The sequence below is a fragment of the Sphaerodactylus townsendi genome, linkage group LG09 (genome assembly GCF_021028975.2).
Source record: "Sphaerodactylus townsendi isolate TG3544 linkage group LG09, MPM_Stown_v2.3, whole genome shotgun sequence".
Classification (NCBI taxonomy): Eukaryota; Metazoa; Chordata; class Lepidosauria; order Squamata; family Sphaerodactylidae; genus Sphaerodactylus; species Sphaerodactylus townsendi.
In genome coordinates this window covers 55,331,523-55,353,849 of record NC_059433.1, presented here as the reverse complement: position 1 = coordinate 55,353,849, position 22,327 = coordinate 55,331,523, and the positions used below count along the sequence as shown (strand labels likewise).

Sequence of the window (22,327 nt, the reverse complement as noted above, 5' to 3'; positions counted from 1 at the left end):
GCTGTCCCTTTCCACTTTCTTGCTAGCCCCTGTCCAAAACCACTTCATTATGAAGTCGCAGTCGTTGCACACAGAGGTGGTGAATGATGTCAAGAACGGAAAAGCATTTCACTTCCATTTTACTGAGGGATGCTGGATGGATCCCACTCATCCCTGAACTTACTTGTTTTCCCATATTATTTCCACTCACACTTAGGTAAGGACTAGTGTTGGTTACTCTTCAGCTGTCCTTTCTTGGCGTAGTTTTTTCTCAAGAGAATCTGGACGTAAACAGCCTCATTCATCATCCACCACCTTCACCGCGTGAGAGCAGAACGAGCCCCCCGCCCCCGCCCGCAGCCCCGCAGAAAGGGAAAGCCCGGAGGAGAAGTAAAGAGCAAACCGCCGGTCCACACAGCACAGAGGCGGGACCCACCGCGCGCCTGCACATTGACGCCCACCACGCAAGCCCGTGGCTCCGCTCACCCCGGCTTGCCCACACCGCAGGCTGCTCGCGGGCCAGCCCAGCCCCAACGGTTTTGCCCGCGGAGGCGGCCCGGCCGCCCGCCTGCCTGCCTTTCCCAGCTCCAGCCTTCCCCCGCTCTCCCGAACGGCAACCAGCGTCGCTCGGTGAGTCGAGGCGTGTTTGTTGCCTCCGCCCCCTCCTGGTTTTTAATTCCCTCTTCCCGCCTTGTCTGGATTGCCTGGAAGGAACGCGGGCAGGAAAGCTGCAAGCCAAACGGACGGGGGTGTGACTTCCTGAACACTTGCCCGCCTCAATTCATTCTCATCTGCTCTGCCCTTTCTCCCTTTGCTTTTCTTGGGTTCCCCCCCCCCCCCCCTTGACACTGCCTCTTTAGTGGGCTATGTATGGGTTCAAGTCAGTTTGTCTGCCTTGAGTCCCCCCCCCCCTCTTTTTTTTTAGAGGTCAGAAAAAGTTGGGCTTCTCTTTGTGCGCTGTTCCCATTTAATTACCATTATGATATGAGACTATTGGGCAGAGGTAAGGTTTTCAGGCTGTGACTGCCAACTGTCAGGAGTCTAGGGTGATGATGGGGAAATATGGGTGCCGGTGCCTGGTCAATCAGATTGGGCATTTATAGGCAGGTGTTATTTAGGATTTTTTCCTCTAGGAATTGCTGTAAACTATGATAAAGAAGAGAACTTTTCTTCTAGGAATTACGGTAAACTATGATATTATAGAGCTCCCATTCCCAGTGGATATAGGGGACAGATATCTCTTCTGGGTTTTTCCCAGAAGTGATGTCACACTGTCTCCCGTGGGAATTTAAATTTCCCCATACCAGGTGCTGGAGTGCTGATGGGCAACAGTCACTGGGCAGAAGATTAGTAGAGATTTATGCTTTTTTGAGGTTGGCACCTCAATTTTGCTGTGAAAATTTTGCCTTGGGAAGATGGGGCAGAAAAATGAATATCCTCTTTCAGTTTTGTATGCGGTTTTAATAATTGCAAAGCATTTTGCTATAACTTGCCTATATTAAGGAACATATGTCTTCAAGCATGTGCAGAAAATTGCAGAATGCGTATTATGCATATTATTTACAAGTGACTAACATCTGTCAAACTCTTGAAATCACTGTCCCACCACCTTCAAAATCTGCGGTAAACTCTATAGAAGAGGCATAATGCTCAGGCAGGTATAAAGTTCAAAATCTCTTTCTACAGAAAGATTTATTCTTCATTGCAGAAAGCCAAAGGACTGACAGGGCATGATCACTCAATGATCACTCAAGTGCACCGCCTCTCACTACAGAAAAGCAAGGTCTTTGGAAATATCTAAATACATTTGAATTAAGGATACTTTCTTCTCTAAATGTTGAGAATGCAAATATTCCATGCATGCATGTATAGACTGTTTTACTATTATTACACAGTACTTACATACCTCTTACTTAAAAATAGCCAATAATTTCTTGGTTGGTCATTTATAGATAAGTGTAAGTTAGGAATCTTCCCTGTTAGTAATTAAGATACTGACTACTTGCTGTTTTAGCTGGCCGCTCTTTGAGTTTGGTCCATGAGCAGTCCAATGAACATCTACTGATACCTAGTTCTGCCTTCAAATGCCTTGGCAAGAGGTATGGTCCACTGTATCAAAGCCTGCAAATAAATCTAGTAGGAGCAACAATGAAGAGCAGCATAGAGAACAACAATAGCTTTTGTCCACATCCAGATGAAGGTCATCAACTAAAGCCAGAAGTGCTATCTCTGTAACATAGACTGATTATACACTGGTGCTCTGCCTTGCACCGAAGAGAGATTCTTTTCTGGGCAGAGCTTCTGTTATGGATGCCTCCCTCCAGAGGCGTAGCTCCAAGGGGACAGGGTGGGGTGAGGTGAGGTGAGGTGTGCAATGCACCGGGCGTGCCCCTGTGGGAGCGTGATGAGGGTGTTCTGGGGCGGGGGAGTTCCAGGGCAGGATGATGGATAACAGCAGTGCACCAGGTGCTTTCCCCCCTTGCTACCCCTCTGCCCGCTTGCATTCACAGAATGGAAGATCCCATAATCCCCACTGTTTGTGGCAGCAGACAAACAGCACCCTTTCCTGCTGCTTTGCAGGCAAGATGAAAGGAACGGTCTTGTGTTATTCTTTAATTTGGGCTTTTTGGCTTTACCCACCTCCTCCACTGTAGTTCCACCCTTTCTGATGATTGGGAGGGCATCATGAACATTTATTTCAATTTCAAGCATTATGCTATATTAAATGTATCAAAATAATAATAGATCTAATACAGGAATATCAAAATACCAAGGAACATCGAAATAACAAACCTTTCCTCCTGCAGTGACAGCAACAGCAGCAGCAGGAAATCTGTATGCGTATGTGTGTGTGTGTATGTGAGTAGGGAGGTGGGGAAAGATAATATCAATTCTAGAACATAGTCCCCTTCTTCAGCAGAGTGTGGTCCAGGGAATTGCTTTGCTTCTTTCATTTTGGGGGATTGTTTTTGGAAAAAGGCTACAATATCGGTATAACCGCAATAACAACAATATTGAATTAAGAGAACTAAGAAAAGCAGAGTCCAGGGAGAGTTCAGCAGGCAAACTGCACAGTAGGTAGTGAACTGCCTCCTCACATGTAAATGGAGAAACACGAAGAGTTCCCAATTGAACCCAACTAGGCAGCAAGGAACCCAGAGGTGTTTCATGCATAATGGGCCATAGTCTGTTCTGAAACCAGTCTGAAAAGGGTCCAAAGCAGATGATTCGTCACTTTGCCTTAAAGGGTAGATTATAATTTCTGGTATCCTTGTACCAGCAGAGCCAACTTGATTCATGGTAGGTATCAGGATGACACCTACTATGTGCATTTCAGGTTGTAAATCAAGTTTAAAAGCAAGAAGTTTCATGAAAATACAGTGTAGCCTGTAAAGGAGCATCTTATATTAATTGTCTTTTCTTTTGTTTCAAAGGTGGATAAATAATATCTGAGGTAAATTTCACATGGTTAGTTTGTTCATTTTTTATATGGAATGGCAGATGCAGCCGTATCCAGTGCTTCAGAGGAGGGAACCTTGGCCTTGTTTACTCACATGCTGAAAAACTGGATTGGTTTTGATTACCTGGAAGAATATCTGAGCTACAAGTGGCTACTACTGGCTGTCATATTACTTTATGCCATATATCCTATCATATTTTTTACTGCTTTTATTATCTCACTTCTGCTCAATATTTGGAAGAAAAAGAATAACTTACCAGAGGACACATTCGACAAATCGTGGGATCTACCAAAGCAAGTGGCTGCACACTTTGTGGAAGCAGTTGGAAGGATATTGCATGGTAAGCAAGTGATCCCCTTAATATCAACAATCCCTATTTTACTGTTCGTATGAGTGGAGTTTAGAATACAGGAGAGGCAAATGTACAACCATTTCCAAGGTGCCCCCCCAAATTTTTTTCATTAGGGCTTGATGGTCAGTGTTGATTAGGACACAATCAAAGTTTAATCAAACTTTGAGGTTTAATCTATAAAATTAAATAATAAACTTAAATTTCAATATGTCTATCCTAATTTTTGAAAATAATGCTTTTTATTTTTGTTTTATTCTACTGATAGTTTGGACTCTATTCTACTTTCTTCTTGCCACCTTAATTCCATGTGTGTTTTTAAGTGCTGTCAAGTCATTTCCGACACATGGTGTTCCTATGAATCAATGTCTTCCAAAACATCCTGTTGATAACAGTCTTGCTCAGGTCTTCCAAACTGACTGCTGTGGCTTCTGTAATAGACTCAGTCCATCTCATGTTGGGTCTTTCTTTTTTCCTGCTGCCTCCAGGTTTTCATAGCATTAAGGTCTTTTCCCTTTACCATTATTTCCTTAGGGCCTCTCTTTTCAGTCTACTGTCTATTTTGTCCCACTGCCTTTAGCCACTCCCACCTTTTTGCCATTCTCCCTTGTACTCTGCTTTTTCTCCCCACCTCCATAGTATGTAGGTCCTTTTTCACTGAAATTTTATAAGATTTTATCAGAACTACTTCTCTGATTAGCAGTGTCTCGTTTTCTAGTTCCTTTGCCTATTTTCTTGGGCAGTTCTCTAGATAGCATTCCTTTCAGGTCCCCTCTCCCCAGTCAATCATGGTGCAATCATGGTTAAAATGTTGGACTAGGATATGGGAAATCAGAGTTTAAATCCCTATTCTGCCATGGAAGAATGTTAGATGACTGGGGGCCAGTCACACACAAACTAGGCTTGGAGATTCAGGTGCAACAAATACCAGTTCGGCCTGAATCTGGGTGAATTCAAGCATATTTGGGCAAAAATCGGCCAAATATGTCCTGCTTGAATATGAATGAATCCGAATGCAAGGTATTTAGGCTTTTGGGGGGTATTTTTTTGTTTTTTGCATTTCGGCCTGCAGGGGGTGCATTTTTAAAGCTAGTGGCAACAAAATGTGAAGGTATCATCCGGAGACTGTCCTGATGACACCACGAGTTTGGTGAAGTGGTAGTTTAGGGGGTCCAAAATTATGGACCCCCAGAGGGGGTGCTCCCATCCCCCATTGTTTCCAATGGGAGCTAACAGGAGATGAGGGCTACTCCTTGAAGGTCCATAACTTTGGCCCCCCTGAACCAAACTTCACCAAACTTAGGGGGTATCATAAGAATAGTCTCTGGATGAGACCCTGAAATTTTGGTGCCAGTAGATTTAAAAATGCGCCCCTGACAGTCACCAAAAGAAATTTTCTAAGATTCTGTGCTCTGAAGTGCCTTGAACTCCATTTAGACAAAGGGGAATTTCTTGGGGGTGGGCTGTGGGGTGCACATTTTTCAAGGTACAGCCACAAAGCTTTCAGAGTATCTTCAGGAGAGTCTCTTGATGACACCAACCAGGTTTGGTGACCTTTGCTTCAGGGGGTTCAATGTTATGGGCCCACAAAATGGTAGCGCGCATCTCCCACCGCCACCTGAAGCACAATTCACCAAACCTGGGTGGTGTCATCAAGAGACTCTCCTGAAGATACTCTGAAAGTTTTGTGCCTCTACCTTGGAAAATGTGCACCCCGCAAACACCCCCAGAAATTCCCCATTGGCTGCAGTGGAGCCACTTCAGAGCACAGAATCTCCCAGCTCTTCAGCAAGTTCTATGGTGGGAAAATTAATTGTTTTTTTCCCGCCATAGACTTCAGTGGGGTTTGCTATTAATGGGGGTTCTGGGTGGGGGCACTTATTTCCTGCAGGGCTGCTGATGTGTCTCTTGAAAGAAACCAGCCAACTTTGCTGAAGTTTGCATGGCTGGGTATTAGTTCTGTGGGCATCAGGTTCACCTTCAAATGGATGCCCACAGCATTTGCCCTCCCCATGTAAACTTCAGCTACGTTGGCTGGTTCTTTTCAGGAGACTCACACCAGCAGCCCTACAAGAAATAAGTGCCCCCACCCAGAGCAAGATCCCCACAAGAGACCACTCAAATCTCTACTACAGAGCCAGCTGGGCATAACAGCAAGCCCAATTGAAGTCTATGGTGGGAAAAAACAATTTTTCTCACCATAGAACTTGAAAAAGCTTATTGTGTTTCCACACTTCTACACATGAAGTCAGCTGGTTTGTTGTGTCTCCCCTCTCCTATGTATGAAGCCTGCTGGCTTATTGTGTTTCCACGCTTCTACACATGAAGCCTTCTCACTGGACACAGTGTGTAACAGACTTCTGTCTGTGCTACACCTCTGAAGATGCCAGCCACAGATTCAGGCAAAATGTTAGGAACAAGATCTACCAGACAACAGCCACACAGCCCAGAAACAACAACCACTTGCTCACTAAGCTCTCTCAGAACTTTGTCAATCCCCCTCACACCAAAAGCAAAGTATTAATGCATACAGAACCTCCACCTCTTAAAATGAAGCCACTCTACAATGCACTTCAAGCCAGGGGGCACATTTGCCAGCCCTGAGTCTCCTACCAAACAATGCACACAGCTGCAGTACGCCCCAGCAACACAAAGACAGCCCCCCCAAACCAACTAGGAAAAGAAAGAACCCCTTCAAAACAACAACAACAACTAGGAAAACAGAGAGAAGCTAAGCAAGTCCCAACAGGAAAACCACTCCTAGGGAAAATATTGCACTACAACAGAGACTCCAACATTCCCGCTGGGTGACCTTGGGCTAGTCACAGTTGTCTGAGAACTCTCTCAGCCCCACCTACCTCACAAGATGTCTGTTGTGGGAAGGGGAAGGATCAGCTTTGAGATTCAATCAGAGGCATAGCAAGGGGGAAAAGTGCCCAATGCACCGGTGCTTCCTCCGCCCTGTACCATTCCAGAATGCCCCTGCCCTGCCCCGGAACGCCCTGGAACGCCCTCACCTCACCCCCACAGGGGTGCGCATCTGGTGCGTCACACTTCCCCCATCCCCTTGGAGCTATGCTATGATTCAATTAATCTGATTCATTAGAGGTAAATAAAAGCAGGGTATACAATAATCCATTCCAAACTCCTCTTTTGTAAACAGTTTGGAATGAGAGCAATTTAACAAGTCACAGAACAGACTATAACACCAGGAACAATCACTCTTTCTCTCTTTCTGCTTCGAACACACACACATAGTACATTCACACACACCCAAGAATCCATATACCCGTATATACTCATGTATAAGTCTAGTTTTTCAGCACATTTTTTGCGCTGAAAAAGCCCCCCTTGACTTATACACGAGTCAGCTGTATTTTAAAAAATATTTTAGGGTTTTTACTTTGTCGGCCTCCAAAGGGCGTAGTTTTTAGGCTAGCGGCACCAAAATTTCAGGGTATCATCAGGTGACATTCCTGATGTTACCAGCCAAGTTTGGTAAAGTTTAATTCAGGGGGTCCAAAGTTATGGACCCCAAAGGGGGTGATCTCACCCCCCATTGTTTCTAATGGGAGTTAATAGTAGATGGGGCTACTTTTTGAGGGTCCATAACTTTGGACTCCTTGAACCAAACTTCACCAAACATGGGTGGTATCATAAGGAGGGTCTCCTAAAGATACTCTGAAATGTTGGTACTGCTAACATAAACATTACTCCCCTGACAGGTTGTGTGAATGTCCCTTCTAAAATGACACCTGGCATGTGCAATTTTAAAAATATGTAAACTAAAAATAATGAACTATTCTTTTAAAAAGCAGGGTAGTTTTGAGTCACAGTGAACAGGCATGTTCATTCCAGTTTTTATTGTAAGATCCATTGTTTAAAACCCTTCCTTACAAAAAAGCTCAGGATTTTGTACTTTCAAAGTTATTGTTGATACCATGTTGTTCTTGTTGACCCTCTTTTCCACTTACAGAGCTAGTTTACTGTTTTTCTTTGAAATAAATATTCAAAAACATTTAACCTACTGATGCCTCAATTAATGTAATTTTATTGGTATCTATTTTTATTTTTGAAATTTACCAGTAGCTGCTGCATTTCCCACCCTCTACTTATATGCGAGTCAATAAGTTTTCCCAGTTTTTGGTGGTAAAATTAGGTGCCTCGACTTATATGCGGGTCGACTTATACATGAGTATATACGGTAGTTGAAGTGAAACACTTTAAATTCTGTGCAGTACCATGTATTTTACTATGTAAACTATTCAAAATATCACACCCCAAGAACCCTTAACCCCTCCCCCCAGGAAAGCTATACACTTTCAACTGTTAGTAAAAACAAAAGGTTCTTAAAAGAAAAAATTGGTTTGGTTACTTGCACCAAACTCTTACCCTTAGTAAAGAGTACCCTTACTCTTCTCTTCTCCAGGCATTTGTCCTACTCTGCAGGGCTGTCCCATTAGGCCAGACTCTTAATTACCAGTCACCAGAGGGAAGGCAATTTCAAGGCTGTCTTGTACTGTGCCTTGACCTGTGGCACTGAATGAGCTAGAATCATCAGCACTTTGGGGGCAGATGAGATCTGTACAACCCAGAAAGAGTTCTTTAAAATAACAAGTCTGGGCAAGTTCTATATGCTGCTGTCTATTAAAGCTGTAGAATCAGGAGTCTTCCTGAGAAGGAATTGGGAGAATGGAGATCTGTTCAGAAAGTCATCAGTCTACAAGGCATGATCTATTTATAACCCTGGTAACATATTAAGAAGACAATGGGATGGAGTGGCCTCCCAGATCAGATCAGCTGACCTCACAAACAAGTTGCTAGACCAGTTTGGAATTTTACAATTAGTAACAGTTAAAGTTAATAATTATCCCAGCACCATGAGGCCTGACAAACAGACATGTGAATGAGATTGCTTCAACCCTCCCCACAAGAGAAAGGGTCCAGGATGGCACCCAAGAGCAGAGAGGCCCTCCTCCTGTGTTCTCCGTCCTCTGAGCTGACCACAAATTTGCAAAACAGTGGACTCTCAGACCTGAAGCCAACTCAAACAAACAGAATAAGCAGAGTTTGGAATGCCTCCCCCCCCCCCAATCAAAGTGGCTAAAGTTCCTTTCCCTTCCTCCCTCACCTTTGCTGGCCCCCCAACATTAGAGAGCCCCCTCAACACAGACAGCAATGCAAGGTGTAAGTACTAATATTGGGGGGAGGTGGGCTTCTTTAGTTTTTAAAACTAAAGAATTTTCTCTCAACCCATCCATGCTTAGGAGGGGAAAATGCTGTGGGCATCCAGTTGAAGGTGAACCTAATGCCCACAACATTTGCCCTCCCAAGCAAACTTTAGCACAGTTGGCTGGTTCCTTTCAGGAGACTCACACCAGCAGCCTTGCTGGAAATTAGCCACCCCTACCCAGAACAACCCCCAAGAGGCCGACCCCAAATCTCCAGCACAGAGCCAGCTGGGTATAACAGCAAGCCCCATTGAATTTAATGTTTAGTTCCTGTTAGTTCCCATTGGATACAATGGGGGATGGGGCACCCCCTTTGAGGGTCCATAACTTTGGCCCCCCTAAAGCAAACTTCACCAAACTCAATACCCTGAAATTTTGGTGATGCTAGCTTTAAAAATGCGACCCCCCCCCCGACAAGCAAAAACGTGAAAAACACCCCAAATGTGAAAAACACCCCAAAATACAAAAATATTCAAACGGACCCAAATTTTTCGCGTGTGTGTATATATATATATTTATATATTTATATATTTATTTATTAGTCTTGATAGACCACCCAGCCCCCAGAGGGCTCTGGTATTCAGGTATATTCAAATATGTTATTTGTCTTATTCAGGCAAATAATATTTAAATCCAAATCTGAATTTTATTGAATTTTTAGGGTATTTACCAAGCCTAATTAATTCTGATTTCTTGATCCTACTTGCTTTTGGTTTCCATGTTTCTTAGACATCTTACGTCCCAGCACCCTTTTCTCAGTCTGGATATTTAATCCCCATCAAACTGATAATGTTTACTTTCCTCACAGATGGTAGACAGCAAAATGTTCAGTTCACAGAGCAACTGAACCTTGAATGCAACCACATAATCTTAAACATAGTTCTTAAGTTAGACTTTTGGTAGGGGGGGCACCTCCAGGTGAGACCTGAAGATTTCCTGAAATTACGGCTGATCTCTATACTACATAAATAAGTTTTCTTGGAGAAAATGGATGCTTTGGAGTGTGAACTCTATGGCATTGCACCCCCTGAGGTCCCTATCCTCCCCAGGTTTCACCCCCAAATCTCCACGAGATTCCCACTTGGATCTGGCAACAATGCCCTCCCCATCCACCACCAGTGGCCAGGGGCAACCAGCCATGCTTAATTTATGGTATGGCTATTACCACTAATTTCTAGAACTCTGGTTGTAAAATGTAAAATACAACCAATACGATTGTGCTGATAAGTTTTTATCTATTTTAGAAAAGATAAAATGATTAAAGACAAACAAATCACCTTAAGGAAGGTATTTCATAAAGTGAGGCCCACTGCAGAGAAAACCCTGTTCCTACTATGAAAACCTAGCATAATGAAGGAGCTTTTAAGTAGTTCTTATTTGTTCATTTGAAAACTTGTTTCTTCTGTTCCATCATCATTTCCTCCACTAAATCAGGATCTCAAATAGTTATTATTAACTGTTTAATATTATTTTTCTTGATGTTATTTAACCTTGTGGTCTCTTTTGTCTCTGGTCAGGTTATGAGGTTATTGGCATGGAAAATCTACCAGAAGGACCTGGGATTATTATTTATTACCATGGAGCTATTGTTGTAGACTACCTATTGTTGGTAGCTCAGATATATATACAGACAGGAAAATCCACCTGTTCTGTAGTTCATCACCTGACCGCTCAAATGCCAGGTAATACATATGCAGTGTACATTTAGTGTACATTTAGGATTAGAATAATACTAACTATGCTGAACGTCCTACTTGCTTTGGAACAACATTTACTAGATAAGTTCTAAATCCCAAGCATGAATACCTGCAAAAGGAGTTGTAAGATACTTTTATTAGGACAGGCAATGGTTAATTCTAGAGTTGAACTCTACAAGTTTTTGTACTCCGTTTTGCCCAGTTCCTTTCATCACTGTAATTGAATTGCTTCAGTTTATTTGTGTCCCAAGATTTCCTGCATCACATTTTTTGTGGTCAAAATGGGTCTTTTCTACTTCTTTTTGACCATGGAAATGCTGATAGGATACAACCTAGGATAGTTTACAGATATTATATGAGAAATGGAAAACATATATTCTGCCTAGCTCATGGCAGCCCAAGAATAATTTTCCATGAAAATTCCACTAATACACCAATAAGAAAATAACTGTTCTCCTTCAGTTAGGGCTTCAGTCATCCAGGTTGGTTAGGACACACCCAGTAGTGTGGGCAGGGCTATGCAAATTTGTATAGTTTCTCCTAGACTCTAGGGGGCCAGCTTCTACAGAAAGCCATGTGAGTGAACAGGCACTACTTCAGTATCTACATAGTGGAATTGAAAGAGAAACAGCAGTGGTAGAGGAGAAGACCACCAAAAATCCCTCTTCTTCCCCTCCTCATGTCCTAAAGGAAAAAGGGGAAATCCTCACTCGGAGACGATTTTGTGTTGGGGGATGGAATAGCAGAGGGCTGGAATGTAAGGTTGGGGCAGAACTTCCAGAGCATAGGTGTCAAACCTGTGGCCCTCCAGATGTTATGGACTACAGTTCCCATTGGGGATGATGGGAACTGTAGTCCATAACATCTGCAGGGCTGCGACTTTGACAACTATGTTCCAGAGGCTCTGGAAGGTCTCAAACCACCACCCCGGACAACTTTTGGGGTACAGGGTTGCATCAGCAGACTTCCCAAGCCCACAAAGAGCTGCCAGACTGAACCAAGCAGCATATTGAAGGCAGTTCAGAAGAGCTGCAACTAGCTATGTGCTCATATCAGCCTTTCTAGGAAATGCTAAGTACTAGAAGACATGAGATAAGGGAAGAAATAGTGCAACCACCCTTGTTTGGAATTTCTGACAACTGTCATGCCTGAGTACCTGAAATGTGCATTATCATTGCAACCGTGATATTTGTGTGGAATCCACATGACTCCATTAAAAGCAGTGTTTCCACAAAATGAGTTGTCTTCTGAACATATTTTTTTCAGGAATACAGCTGCTTCTTAAAATGATTGGCTGCAAAAATGCCAACCGAGATGAATGTGTGCAAATTCTGAAGGAAGGTCATTTACTGGGGATTGCCCCTGGAGGAATTAGAGAATCAAACTTTAGTGATGAATACTACAGTCTCATGTGGGGTAACCGTGTAGGTTTTGCAAAGGTGGCATTAGAAGCCAAAGTGGTAAGCAGTCATTTTGTGTATATATATTGCCCTCATGATTATACTAAATAGCATGCAGTGTCCTGCTAGATATATATAATTTGTTTCAGTGCTGAATATAGATGACACTAATTTGTTGACAAGGAGATGAAGTATACCAGGGGACTAAGGCCTCTTTTCTAAGTGATCATGGAGTTTGCAGTTTCATTTTCAATTGCTGGCAAAATTATGATCTACACTTCCGTTTAGAAACAGGCTCCTTCATGAATTCTATTGCATGAACTAAGATTGAAATAAGATTTTCAAAGAAATGGTTCTGTATTGTTGATGCTCTGCTCTCACCTAGATGAGATTATTGTAATTTGCTTTTCACGGAGCAGTCTTAGAAGACTGGAAATATCAGTTGATTCAGGGTATTGCTGCCTGAGGGTTGACTGGAACAGACTGTAGAGAACAGACCTTGTCAGTAGTGAAAGAACATCACTGGCTGCCAGTTCATTTCTGTTTACAGTGCTGGTTCTTACTCTTAAAGCCTTAATTGCTCCATGGGTTTCTATTTCCTGTATAAATCTGCCTACTATACTTTTTTTTTTTCCTCTCAGAAGTAAACTGAACAACTATTTTCTCAGTTATGGCATCTCAACTATGGAATTCTCTCCTTGTATCCCATTTTCCAAATAACCCTCTTGTACATTTTAGGTTTTCAAGACATGTAGTGGTATGGGTGGTGGGGGGAGTTTCTTACTCTCATTGCTTGTCTTAATATTTCCTGCGCTATTGATGATGTCTTAACAGCAGTTTTGACTCAAATTAGGTATAGTAGATTTTGATTGTATTTTGGCTTTGTTGAATTATGTGTCACTTCCAGATTTGTTTAGAAACATTTTAAATAAAATAAAAAAGAGACATTTTAAATAAAATAAAAAAGAGACATTGAAAATAGCATTTGGAGGACATTGATTCACAGGGTTACCAAGAGTTGAAAGTGACTTGATGGCACTTGCACACATACACGTGAGCGTGCGTGTGCACACACACGCAGAATAAATAGCTCATATTTGCTTCTATGTCATTTGACAAAATAAATAAGATTAAAAACTGTACTAGTGAGCCATTTTAGGCAAGGAGAATAGCAGTTGGAGGAGTTTAAAACTTCACTTTGTGCCTCAGTCACAGTCTGAAACATCCCCCAAGTTGTTCAAAGATAGAAGAATATGAAGAGCACCATTCATCACATCTGACCTGTCTGTTGAAAAGAGACACATGTGGCTGCGTCAGGCCATGTATACCACTTAACTTATAGTCCACAATATTCCTGCAGTCATTAATCACAAACGTAAGATATTCAGTAGAAATAATGAAACCAATATTGTTTGTTAATATTAAAAAAATGCTTCTCAGTCCGGATTTATCAAGAATTATGAAGACCAATTCTTCATTTATGGACTGCTTATAAACAAAATATTAATTTTCTTTCTCTTTTTCAGCCCATCATCCCTATATTTACAGAAAATCTTCGAGAAAGCTACAGAACACTTGGAAAGATATGTAAGTCAGTTGTCCTATGTTCATTCTTAAATGTCATTAACTATTTTCACACATTTCAAGATTAAAGATAAATGTTTGTGATCAGAATAGTACATCTCTACCAACAGCACATGTGTAATAGTCAAAGTGTCGGTATAAGAACTGGGGGGTCCATGCTCTATCATGGAAATATATGGTTTCCTAAAGACATAGCTCAGTTGCTGACTACATTAGCTTTAATACATTGGTAATCTTCAGAGCATAATCAAATCCTCCTTCTTCCCTATCTCTTTCCCCTCCAATTTGTATCCTATGAGATTAGTTGTTAGTGTTAGTTGCCATTTTAGGATAATTTGTTGATTATAAATTTTAATTCGGGTAGGGGGGGTTGTATTATTGGAAGCCACCCAAACCAGTAAAAATGTAATGAATGAATAAATGTCTTGACCATCTGCAGTAATAAACCAATTGTGCAAAGTACCATTAACACTTAGTTCAGCAGATCCATAACAATTTATCACATGAAAGAGATATATTACAAATCATGAGGACTGGAGTTGTGAAAATAGTTTAAGGAACACATTACTATGGCATAAACCTGCTTCTCAACAGTGGGTTTATTTTATCTGTGACACAGATCTGATGGTGTGGTTTATTCTTTGAAAACTAAAGAAAACAGCATCCATTTCTGTGTTGCCTGTCTCAGCACAGTGGGAATGTATGGTTAAAATCCCATTCAGAAATGATGTCAATTGACCTTCAATGGTTAACTGCATTGTTCATGGATATACTTCTGCCTGATTCTGATCTTGATGTATTTTAGATACAACATGAATTATTTTTTTTTGGTTAAAGCTTTTGGTTGTTTATTCTAGATTCTTATTTATTTTAATGCTGCTCCATCTCTAAGTTGTATGATGTTAAAGTTTGGTTTCATTTTTGCATCAACTTTTTACTTTCTTACACAAGACTTCTCAGGGATCATGACAATAGAAAGGTAGGAAATTAAATCATTTTTACATACCTAATTTGTCAACAATGCGAAGGCAACAAGAAAACTGAGCTACAAAGCTGTAAATCTGCAGATTGGATTATAAATTTCATAAACTTAACTAAACAAAACATACAAAAGCTACCTGAATGTTTGTTTATCCAATTTTTTTTCATAAGTAGTTTAAAGAAAAATCATGCAATATATTGTAGAAAATGTCATGCACTAGAAAAACATCATACGGTGCATTGCTTCTTTATATTCAAGAAGTTTTTATTTAACCTTCTTTAACCAAGATTATTGTTGGGAGTTAAAATCCAGACTAGTAGAAACTTTCAAGCAAGTTATTAAGTTGCTCTTTTTTAAAATGTTGTTTCATTTCATTCACAGGGCTGACAAAATGGGTATGTGATCATATTGGAGTTGTAATCCTTCCCATATATGGAGGGTTTCCAGTCAAATTACGCACACACATTGGAGAACCCATCACATATGATCCCAATATAACTGCTACAGAGCTGGCTCAAAAAGTGAGTTACCTACTCACATAGAATGTCAAGGCAGAATCAAAGTTGACACATAGGCCCTTTCTGCATGGGCCAAAAACAGCGGCCTGGGGATGGCAAAAACGCCATCCCCAGGCCGCCATTCGCACAGGCGGCGCTGCTGAAATGCAGCAGCGCCGACCTGGCTCCCCTTCCCTCCCTCAGGGCGGCGTCAGGCCGCCCTTAAAAACACCCGTTTAAAGGGTAGTTTTTGAGTAAACAGCGTGTTCCCGGCGGCCCCTGGAGGTTGGAGGGCAGCGTGGGCGGGGCTAAGGAGGCCAGCAGGGCGACGACAGCGACGAGGTAAGTGTGAGAGGGACGGAGAAGAGGTGGCTCCGTGTGGAGCCGCCTCTCCTGCGCCGGCCTCTGCTGGGGCCGCTTGCACGCTTGCGTGCGAACGGCCTCCACCCCCACGCCGGCAGAATTCTTGCCGGTGTGAGGGCGCATAGAGGCCTGTGCAGAAAGGGCCAAAGTTTTGCTTTTCAAATGAAAAATATCATTAGGTTTTTTAAAATGCTATTCTACATGCCTGTAAGGATATGTAATTGCAATTCAATAATATGTTACCTTTTTTATAATGGGTGTGATTATCTGCATACTGATAGGTTAGTGTTCTGAAAATGGAAAAAGTCTTGGTTTGATGCCAGATCTCTTGATGCCAGATTTAAAGGCTTTCATTTAACTATTTTAATTATTATTGTAAGCTGTCTTGAACCATGAGGAATGGCAGGGTATAAATGTTACATAAAAATAGAAGTTTCTTCTGTTAATGGAAAGGCATATTTGTATCCAATGCCTTTTTAGAACAGGATTAAAAGTCATCAGAACAATATTTCTCAGGTTTAGTTTACTGGAGGAAGAAGCAAAACTTTTGCGAAGGCAAACTAAAATTATGGATAACTCTTTAATGGAGTTCTGAAATGGGGAGGAGAAAGGAGGAATGGTGTTCAATTTCCAAGAGTGCTTCCCCCTCTCTGGTCCAAGAGGATACTATCCGGCCCAATGGGGATATGCAAGTGTTGGTGACCATAGCACTGAACAGCTCAGAAGCCACCCCAAAATTAAGATGGGTTGAAGTGAAGAGCCTGGAAAATAAAATGCTGAACAACAGAGGAACTGTTTGGACAGTTTGTTACAGCATGAACTGTTCTAATACCAGTAATGAACAGACCTCGGCTAATCACATGTGTGTATATTCTGCAATTTTTGTGGTCTTAATTGAAACATGAAGATGCTTAGTGTTTGCTAAGGATCTTCATGATCCAATTACCTCCTGGGGCCATATTCCTACCTCCTGAGTAGGAATATGAGATAGAATGCTCTGAGCTGTTGGATGATAAGTATGTCCACAGTGTGTACTTTGGTTGTTGTAGCCTTTTGGGCAGTGGTGTATCTGCCTGAGGATGGGGAGTATCCCTTGGCCCCAGGTGCCACTAATCTGGTCATGTAAGAGGCACATAATTGGCCCCCCACGTGACTAGGTCCAGCGCAAAGACAAGGCAGCAGGAAGTCCTCCCACAGGCTCCTGGGAGCCCAGCACCCTACAGCCTGGCTTCTGCCCACCCCCCTCTGGGGAGAGCAAAATAGTCTGCCATCCTCCATCTTTTGCATATGTCTCTCTCCTTTTCCATTGGTGATACTTACAATTGTTCATATCTTCTTTTTTAAAAAATGACTGTAGCTATGTTGTTACATTTTATGTTTTAACAGACAAAAGTTGCAATAGAAAATCTTCGGGACAAATACCAAGAAAGACCAGGAAATATTCTAAGAGCTCTACTGGAGCGTTTTGAGAAATGTCATAAAGACAACTAGTCTTTATATATGTTTTGAATACATCTTTCATATCTCATATAGTGCTAATGTGCTTGCAGTAAGAAACATTTGGAAATATACAATGTTTAAATGTTTAATGTTCTGGAGTTTTATATAATACTAACGGGGCCCGGCCATGCGTTGCTGTGGCAATTGTCCTTCTCATCACAGTCTGCAACCCACACAGATGTCCATGCAGGTCCAATGATCCGCAGCATAGCCTTTTGGGGTGGTCAAATGGAATCCCTCTTTCCCTTTTCAATTCACATTGTTATATGGTGGTGTCTTGTATTTTTAGTATAAGGTAACCCTTTCCATTCCACAATGGAACTGTCCAGAGTGCGAATCCCGCTGTCCATGAGGCTGGTTGTCATGCACAGTCCTGGCTTGGGTGAGGCAGAACTGGGGCAAGGAGGCTATCCCAGTCAGGCAGCAGCAGCAGGGGGGTGAGGCGCTCAAATCGAGGCCAGCTCCCCGGGTTCTTAAGGGGCCATGTGCAAAAGAAGCGGAGCCAGTAGTGTTGGTTCGCCCCCACCCAGCAGATTTTCTTAGAAGAAAAAGACAAACTCCAGCTCGCTTTTAGTAAAAGAGAGCTGTGGCGAATGTGGGTGAGGAAGTGGGTAAGTGGTGGTTGGATGTGAGGGAGGGCAGAGTGAGGTGTGCGAGGATGAGCTGGATGTGTATTGTGTGGTAGCAGTGGGTGAGGCACAGAGAGTGAAAGTTACCTGCGTGTGAGGGGGGGGGACCCCACCTGACGTCTCACACGGTAAAGTGTGTATGTGTTTCACTTCCACTCGTATTACCTAACAGTGTTACCTATTTACTGTTTCCACTGCTCATCTCTGCCCATCTGTATGAACATTCTAAGCCCTCAGGCCACAGACAGACAGGCTGCACGAACATTCTAAGGGTGACAGTTAAACACAGCCAGCTTCAGGGCCTGGTGCGCCAGGAAAAAGACGTTTTACCTGGCTCAGGTATAGACTTTTGGTGATTTGAAGGTCCCATTACCTGCCCGCAACAGGGAGGAACGTCGTGTGAAAATTTGGGGGCGATCCGTCCAGCCGTTTCGGCGTTAGGGAGTGACTAACAAAGTCACTGTTTGCTTTTTATATATATAGATGAACAAATTCCCATCCAGGTGATTTTCCAAATTTCTGTCTAGACTAGATGTTAATCAGTAATACAAAGAAAGCATTCCATCATATAATAAAGAAAGACTGTTTTTGCTTGATAAATCTCTCCTCTTGTACCAATCCAGCAGTGCCATTCTTGTATTCTTATGAAGTTAATACATGCATCTGTCAAGCAGTACGGCTAACATAGTGAAGTTATTCGCTGGCCTGGTTTTTAGAGCGGCTTGTATATTGTGGATAGGCAATCGCTTTGGGTAGTCAGGGTAACAGACAAATGGAGGAAAGGAACGAAAGTTTCAGAAAAATAAAATCAGAAAATGCTGTTATGTGGAGAAAGCACTGTGTGAAAATATTGTGTGCTGTCTGAAAATATTTCTATCTAGGCCAAATTCAAAGATTCTCAGATGAAAATGACTTGTACTGGGAGATGAACAGATGGAGTATAATTGTGCTGATTCTCTTGGGTCCCTGACAGCCTAATCCAGATGAGGGGAGGGGCAGAATGGCTGTAGGAAGTGGCATAGGCTTATTCCAATGCAATTACGCCCCTGGCTGACATTAGGTGGCACTTATGCCAGCTGGGAGGGCAAACATGGAGGAGAACAAACAGTGACTTGTCGCGGGCTGCCACTTCTAGAATTGCATAAGCCTAACTTATAGGCTGACACAACTAGTGGCGCCCTGGGGGCATTCCTGTGGGCATCTGGAAGCAGAGCTGACGTTAGTTGAGCCCCATTGGGCTTTTGCCCCAGGTATGCTCGTGGCAGGGAGGCGCCATCCTTTTTGGTGGTTTAACTTTGTTTTCCCCTATGGATGGCTTTCTGGTGGCTGGGGAGGCTTTTTGTTTGTTCTGCCTCCCTGTACCACCTGAAAGCCCTCTGGACGTGGTGGAGTGGTAGCAGTTGTTAGTAGAACTGCACTGTTATCAGTTTTGATACTAACAATCATGGTATTGTTCTGGACTGCATTTCAATGTGGGGACTGGAAGGCACCCTTTTGCAATATTTTTTGTCCTACCTTAAAATATATATTTCAGATGGGAGAGCTGGGGGCCACTTCTTGGCCTCTAGCCTCTGGGCACCTGCAAGGTTCCATCTTGTCCTCCATGTTTTTAAAGATCTATGTGGAATTGTTGGTGAAGCCATCTGGAGAGTTGAGTTGGTTGTCAGCCAATAAGCAGATGACACTCAGCTTTGTCTTACACCTCCAGTAGATCTCTTGGAAGAAGAATGTGTAACTGACTGAAGGCAACCCCACTCACTGGGGCATTTTAGGCAAGAGAACAGCAGAGATGGTTTGCCATTGCCTTTCGTCACCTCCAGTCTTCCTTAGTGGTCTCCAATCCAAATTCTGATTAAGGCTGATCCTTCTCAACACCCAAGTTCTGATGAACCTGTGCTATGCAAACTACAGAAATTTTGAACTGGTGCCTGAAGGCAATTTTGTGTTGGAAGCAAGCTAATGAACTGGTTCCAAAGAAGACTGGGGCGCTATCAGTAAGTGGAAGTATTTATGCATGTCCTACATGGGGTTGCACTGCCCCTGAAAAAACAGGCCCATAACTGGACAGTAAGTGACCAGGGGTGCATTTTACCAACTCAAACTATTTAGAAGCAGTCTTTCCAGGGCAGCAGAGATGTGGTACATATCTCTGTAACATCGAGATTAGATTACTGCCGTATACTTTACCTGGTACTGCCCTTAAAAATGCTAAGAAATTTAAATTGGCATAGCCATGATGTTGCCTGGAATGAATTATAGGGAACATATTACTCCTGTCTTTGCTCATCTTCACAGGTTCTTGATTTATGGGCTCAATTAAAGGGGTGGTGTTGACCTTCAAAGCCCTATAGTTTGGGACTAGCTTACCTTGAAGAATGCCTATGATCCTGCTCAACCACTATGGTCATCTTCTAAGGCCCTGTTTCAGGTATCCCACTTTCTCGGATTAGAAAGTTGGCATCCCAAGAGAAAACCTTCTCAGTCATGGCACCAACATTACAGAACTAGCTCCCCAGGGAAATTCTTCTACCTTCTACCATTTTTTCCCTTTTTTATAACATTCTGAAAGTGGCTCCCTCATTCTGCCCTGTGTTGTAACAGCTGTTTCTGTGTCCTACATTTGTATTTAAGTTACAATTTTAATTGTTTTTATTATTTGTTTTATTAATACTGTTTTTTATTGTCAGCTGCCATGGTGTTTCATTGGGTGGAAAGGTAGGATATGTATTCTGTATATAAATAAAGGCAAAAAAGGAGTAAAGTGTAAACTGGGCTGTAAAAAACTGACATGGAAGAGAGTATGTTTTAGGACGAAGAAAACAAGTAGAAGAAAGCGCTACTTAAGCAAGCCCAATCAAGGTTCCAGAGAGATTTTGAGAACGTTTTCCCTTCAACAGAAGATTCTCAATTCCATTTTTCAAACAGTTCATGAGATCCCTCTGAGCAAAACAGGATGACTGTTCACAAAGCAGAAGTTCAGAACTCTACTGAGCAAAGGGAACTGGCTTGCATAGTCTTTGGATCGTAGCCAGTGCTCAGTGTGTGCAATTCTTCAAGTACTCTTGTTGTGGACAAGCCAAACAGAAAACATCACAGAGGGGAGATGCTCACAGCAATGGCTGCAGAGGGCAAAATCAGCAGAGAGTGCCAAATAATCCAGAAATATAGAATGCATAAGTTAACATGAAAAACATGATGGACATGCAAGTCAGTCAGCACCAGAGACATCTCCACTGACAGGGGAACAAAGCAGTTGCAGAAACAAGCCCTTCCCTTCATGCAAGCTTTTACCCAAATCATTCCCTATTTGAGGCTAGATACATCAGAACACACTTGATATGTGAATGGTTGACAAAGAAGATGACTGGAATTGTAGACCAGCTCCCTCTTTTGGACATAGCAATTCCAAGCATAATAAAAGACTGGAAAAACAGCAAGCAACTGCACTGTCCTTGCAAGTCATAAATAAATACAAATAGAGAATCCGTTATATTCTCTATATAACCATCTTTGTGCTGAATTAGGGCCCCACAAGGCAGCGAACAGTTAAAGATAACACAATTTTAAAACTAGTACATATGTATAAAACCATTAATTAAAGCTTTGTATTATGATAGTTGTCAGGAGATTATACTGGTTGCATCAGAGATGTAACTCTTGGTTTAAAAGAAAGTGATGCATTTTTTAATATTTAAAATATTGGGTTTTCCCCTAATAGATAAGTGTTGGCTCATTTGATCCTGTGTTGAGAAACAAAAGTTCCCTTCTTTCTATTGGATAGTTCCAAATGTATACCTTCAGTATGTTAGTATTGTTCAGCCAAAGCATTGTGGAAGGATATGAACTGACAAAACCATTCTGCAGACCCTGGGATCAAGGATCTTCGAAAATAGCACCTGTACTGCTTTTACATAAAGGATGGCAAGTTCATTGAATAATTATCTGAATTTTCTGGAAGGCATATTTTGTTCTCCTTGGTTTTATGCAAAGTAATAAAAATAATCAGGAAAGCATATTGAAACCATCTGGTAAGCATTGTGTAGGACACAGTGACAGAAAAGTATAGATTGTTGGTGTCTAATGTTTGTGTCCAGTGCTATGATAATTATGCCAAAGGAGTGCAAACCATTGATCTAGAACAAATCTTCAGGTTTTCATTTTACCTTGCTCGTCCCACAACAGGAATCTTGTATTGGTGCATGCTGGCCCCAGTTCTAACCAAGAAAAAAAAAGGGGGGGGGGTTGTACTATTGAATCACATTAATTAAATTTTAAAGGATTAACAAAATGCTACAAAGAGGCCTTAAAACATTTGCCATTGTTGGCATAGATGCTGCCAAATTGGTTGTGCTGCATTTGCCAGATTTTTCCAGTATGCAGGATTTTTTTTTAAAAAAAAAATCAATGTCTCCTGATTTGCTGTTAACAAAGTGGGAGCAAGTGTATGTAATCAGAGTGGCCAAAACTCTCTTGACTTTGGTGAAAGCTTAGTATGCATCACCATAAAGTAATAAAGTTGCCATTCTTCACTTTACTGTGGCGTGAAGTCTGCAATGTGAGAAAAGGAATACAGCTGTTTCACAGCAGGGGTTTGACCCCAACATTTGTTCCACACTGCCCTCTGCTGGCAGCAGCTGATGTAAAACAAAGAATTC

General features: G+C 42.1%; 1 protein-coding gene across 4 annotated transcripts; it reads left to right on the top strand.

Moving 5' to 3' along the window:
• Window positions 1-238: 238 nt before the first annotated feature.
• Window positions 239-17,129, top strand: LOC125439082 (transmembrane protein 68-like). Of its 4 annotated transcripts, none has more exons than XM_048507983.1 (7): window positions 239-609; window positions 3,414-3,780; window positions 10,538-10,702; window positions 11,984-12,177; window positions 13,644-13,704; window positions 15,065-15,078; window positions 16,930-17,129. In XM_048507983.1, exons 2-7 carry the CDS (start codon window positions 3,474-3,476, stop codon window positions 17,032-17,034), a joined length of 846 nt encoding a protein of 281 aa, XP_048363940.1. In that variant the 5' UTR covers window positions 239-609; window positions 3,414-3,473; the 3' UTR covers window positions 17,035-17,129. The 4 variants fall into 4 exon arrangements, with proteins under 4 accessions (XP_048363940.1, XP_048363941.1, XP_048363939.1 ...); XM_048507982.1 differs by having other exon boundaries at window positions 240-609; window positions 15,065-15,208; XM_048507985.1 differs by having other exon boundaries at window positions 246-609; window positions 15,065-15,204.
• The last annotated feature ends 5,198 nt before the right edge of the window (window positions 17,130-22,327 follow it).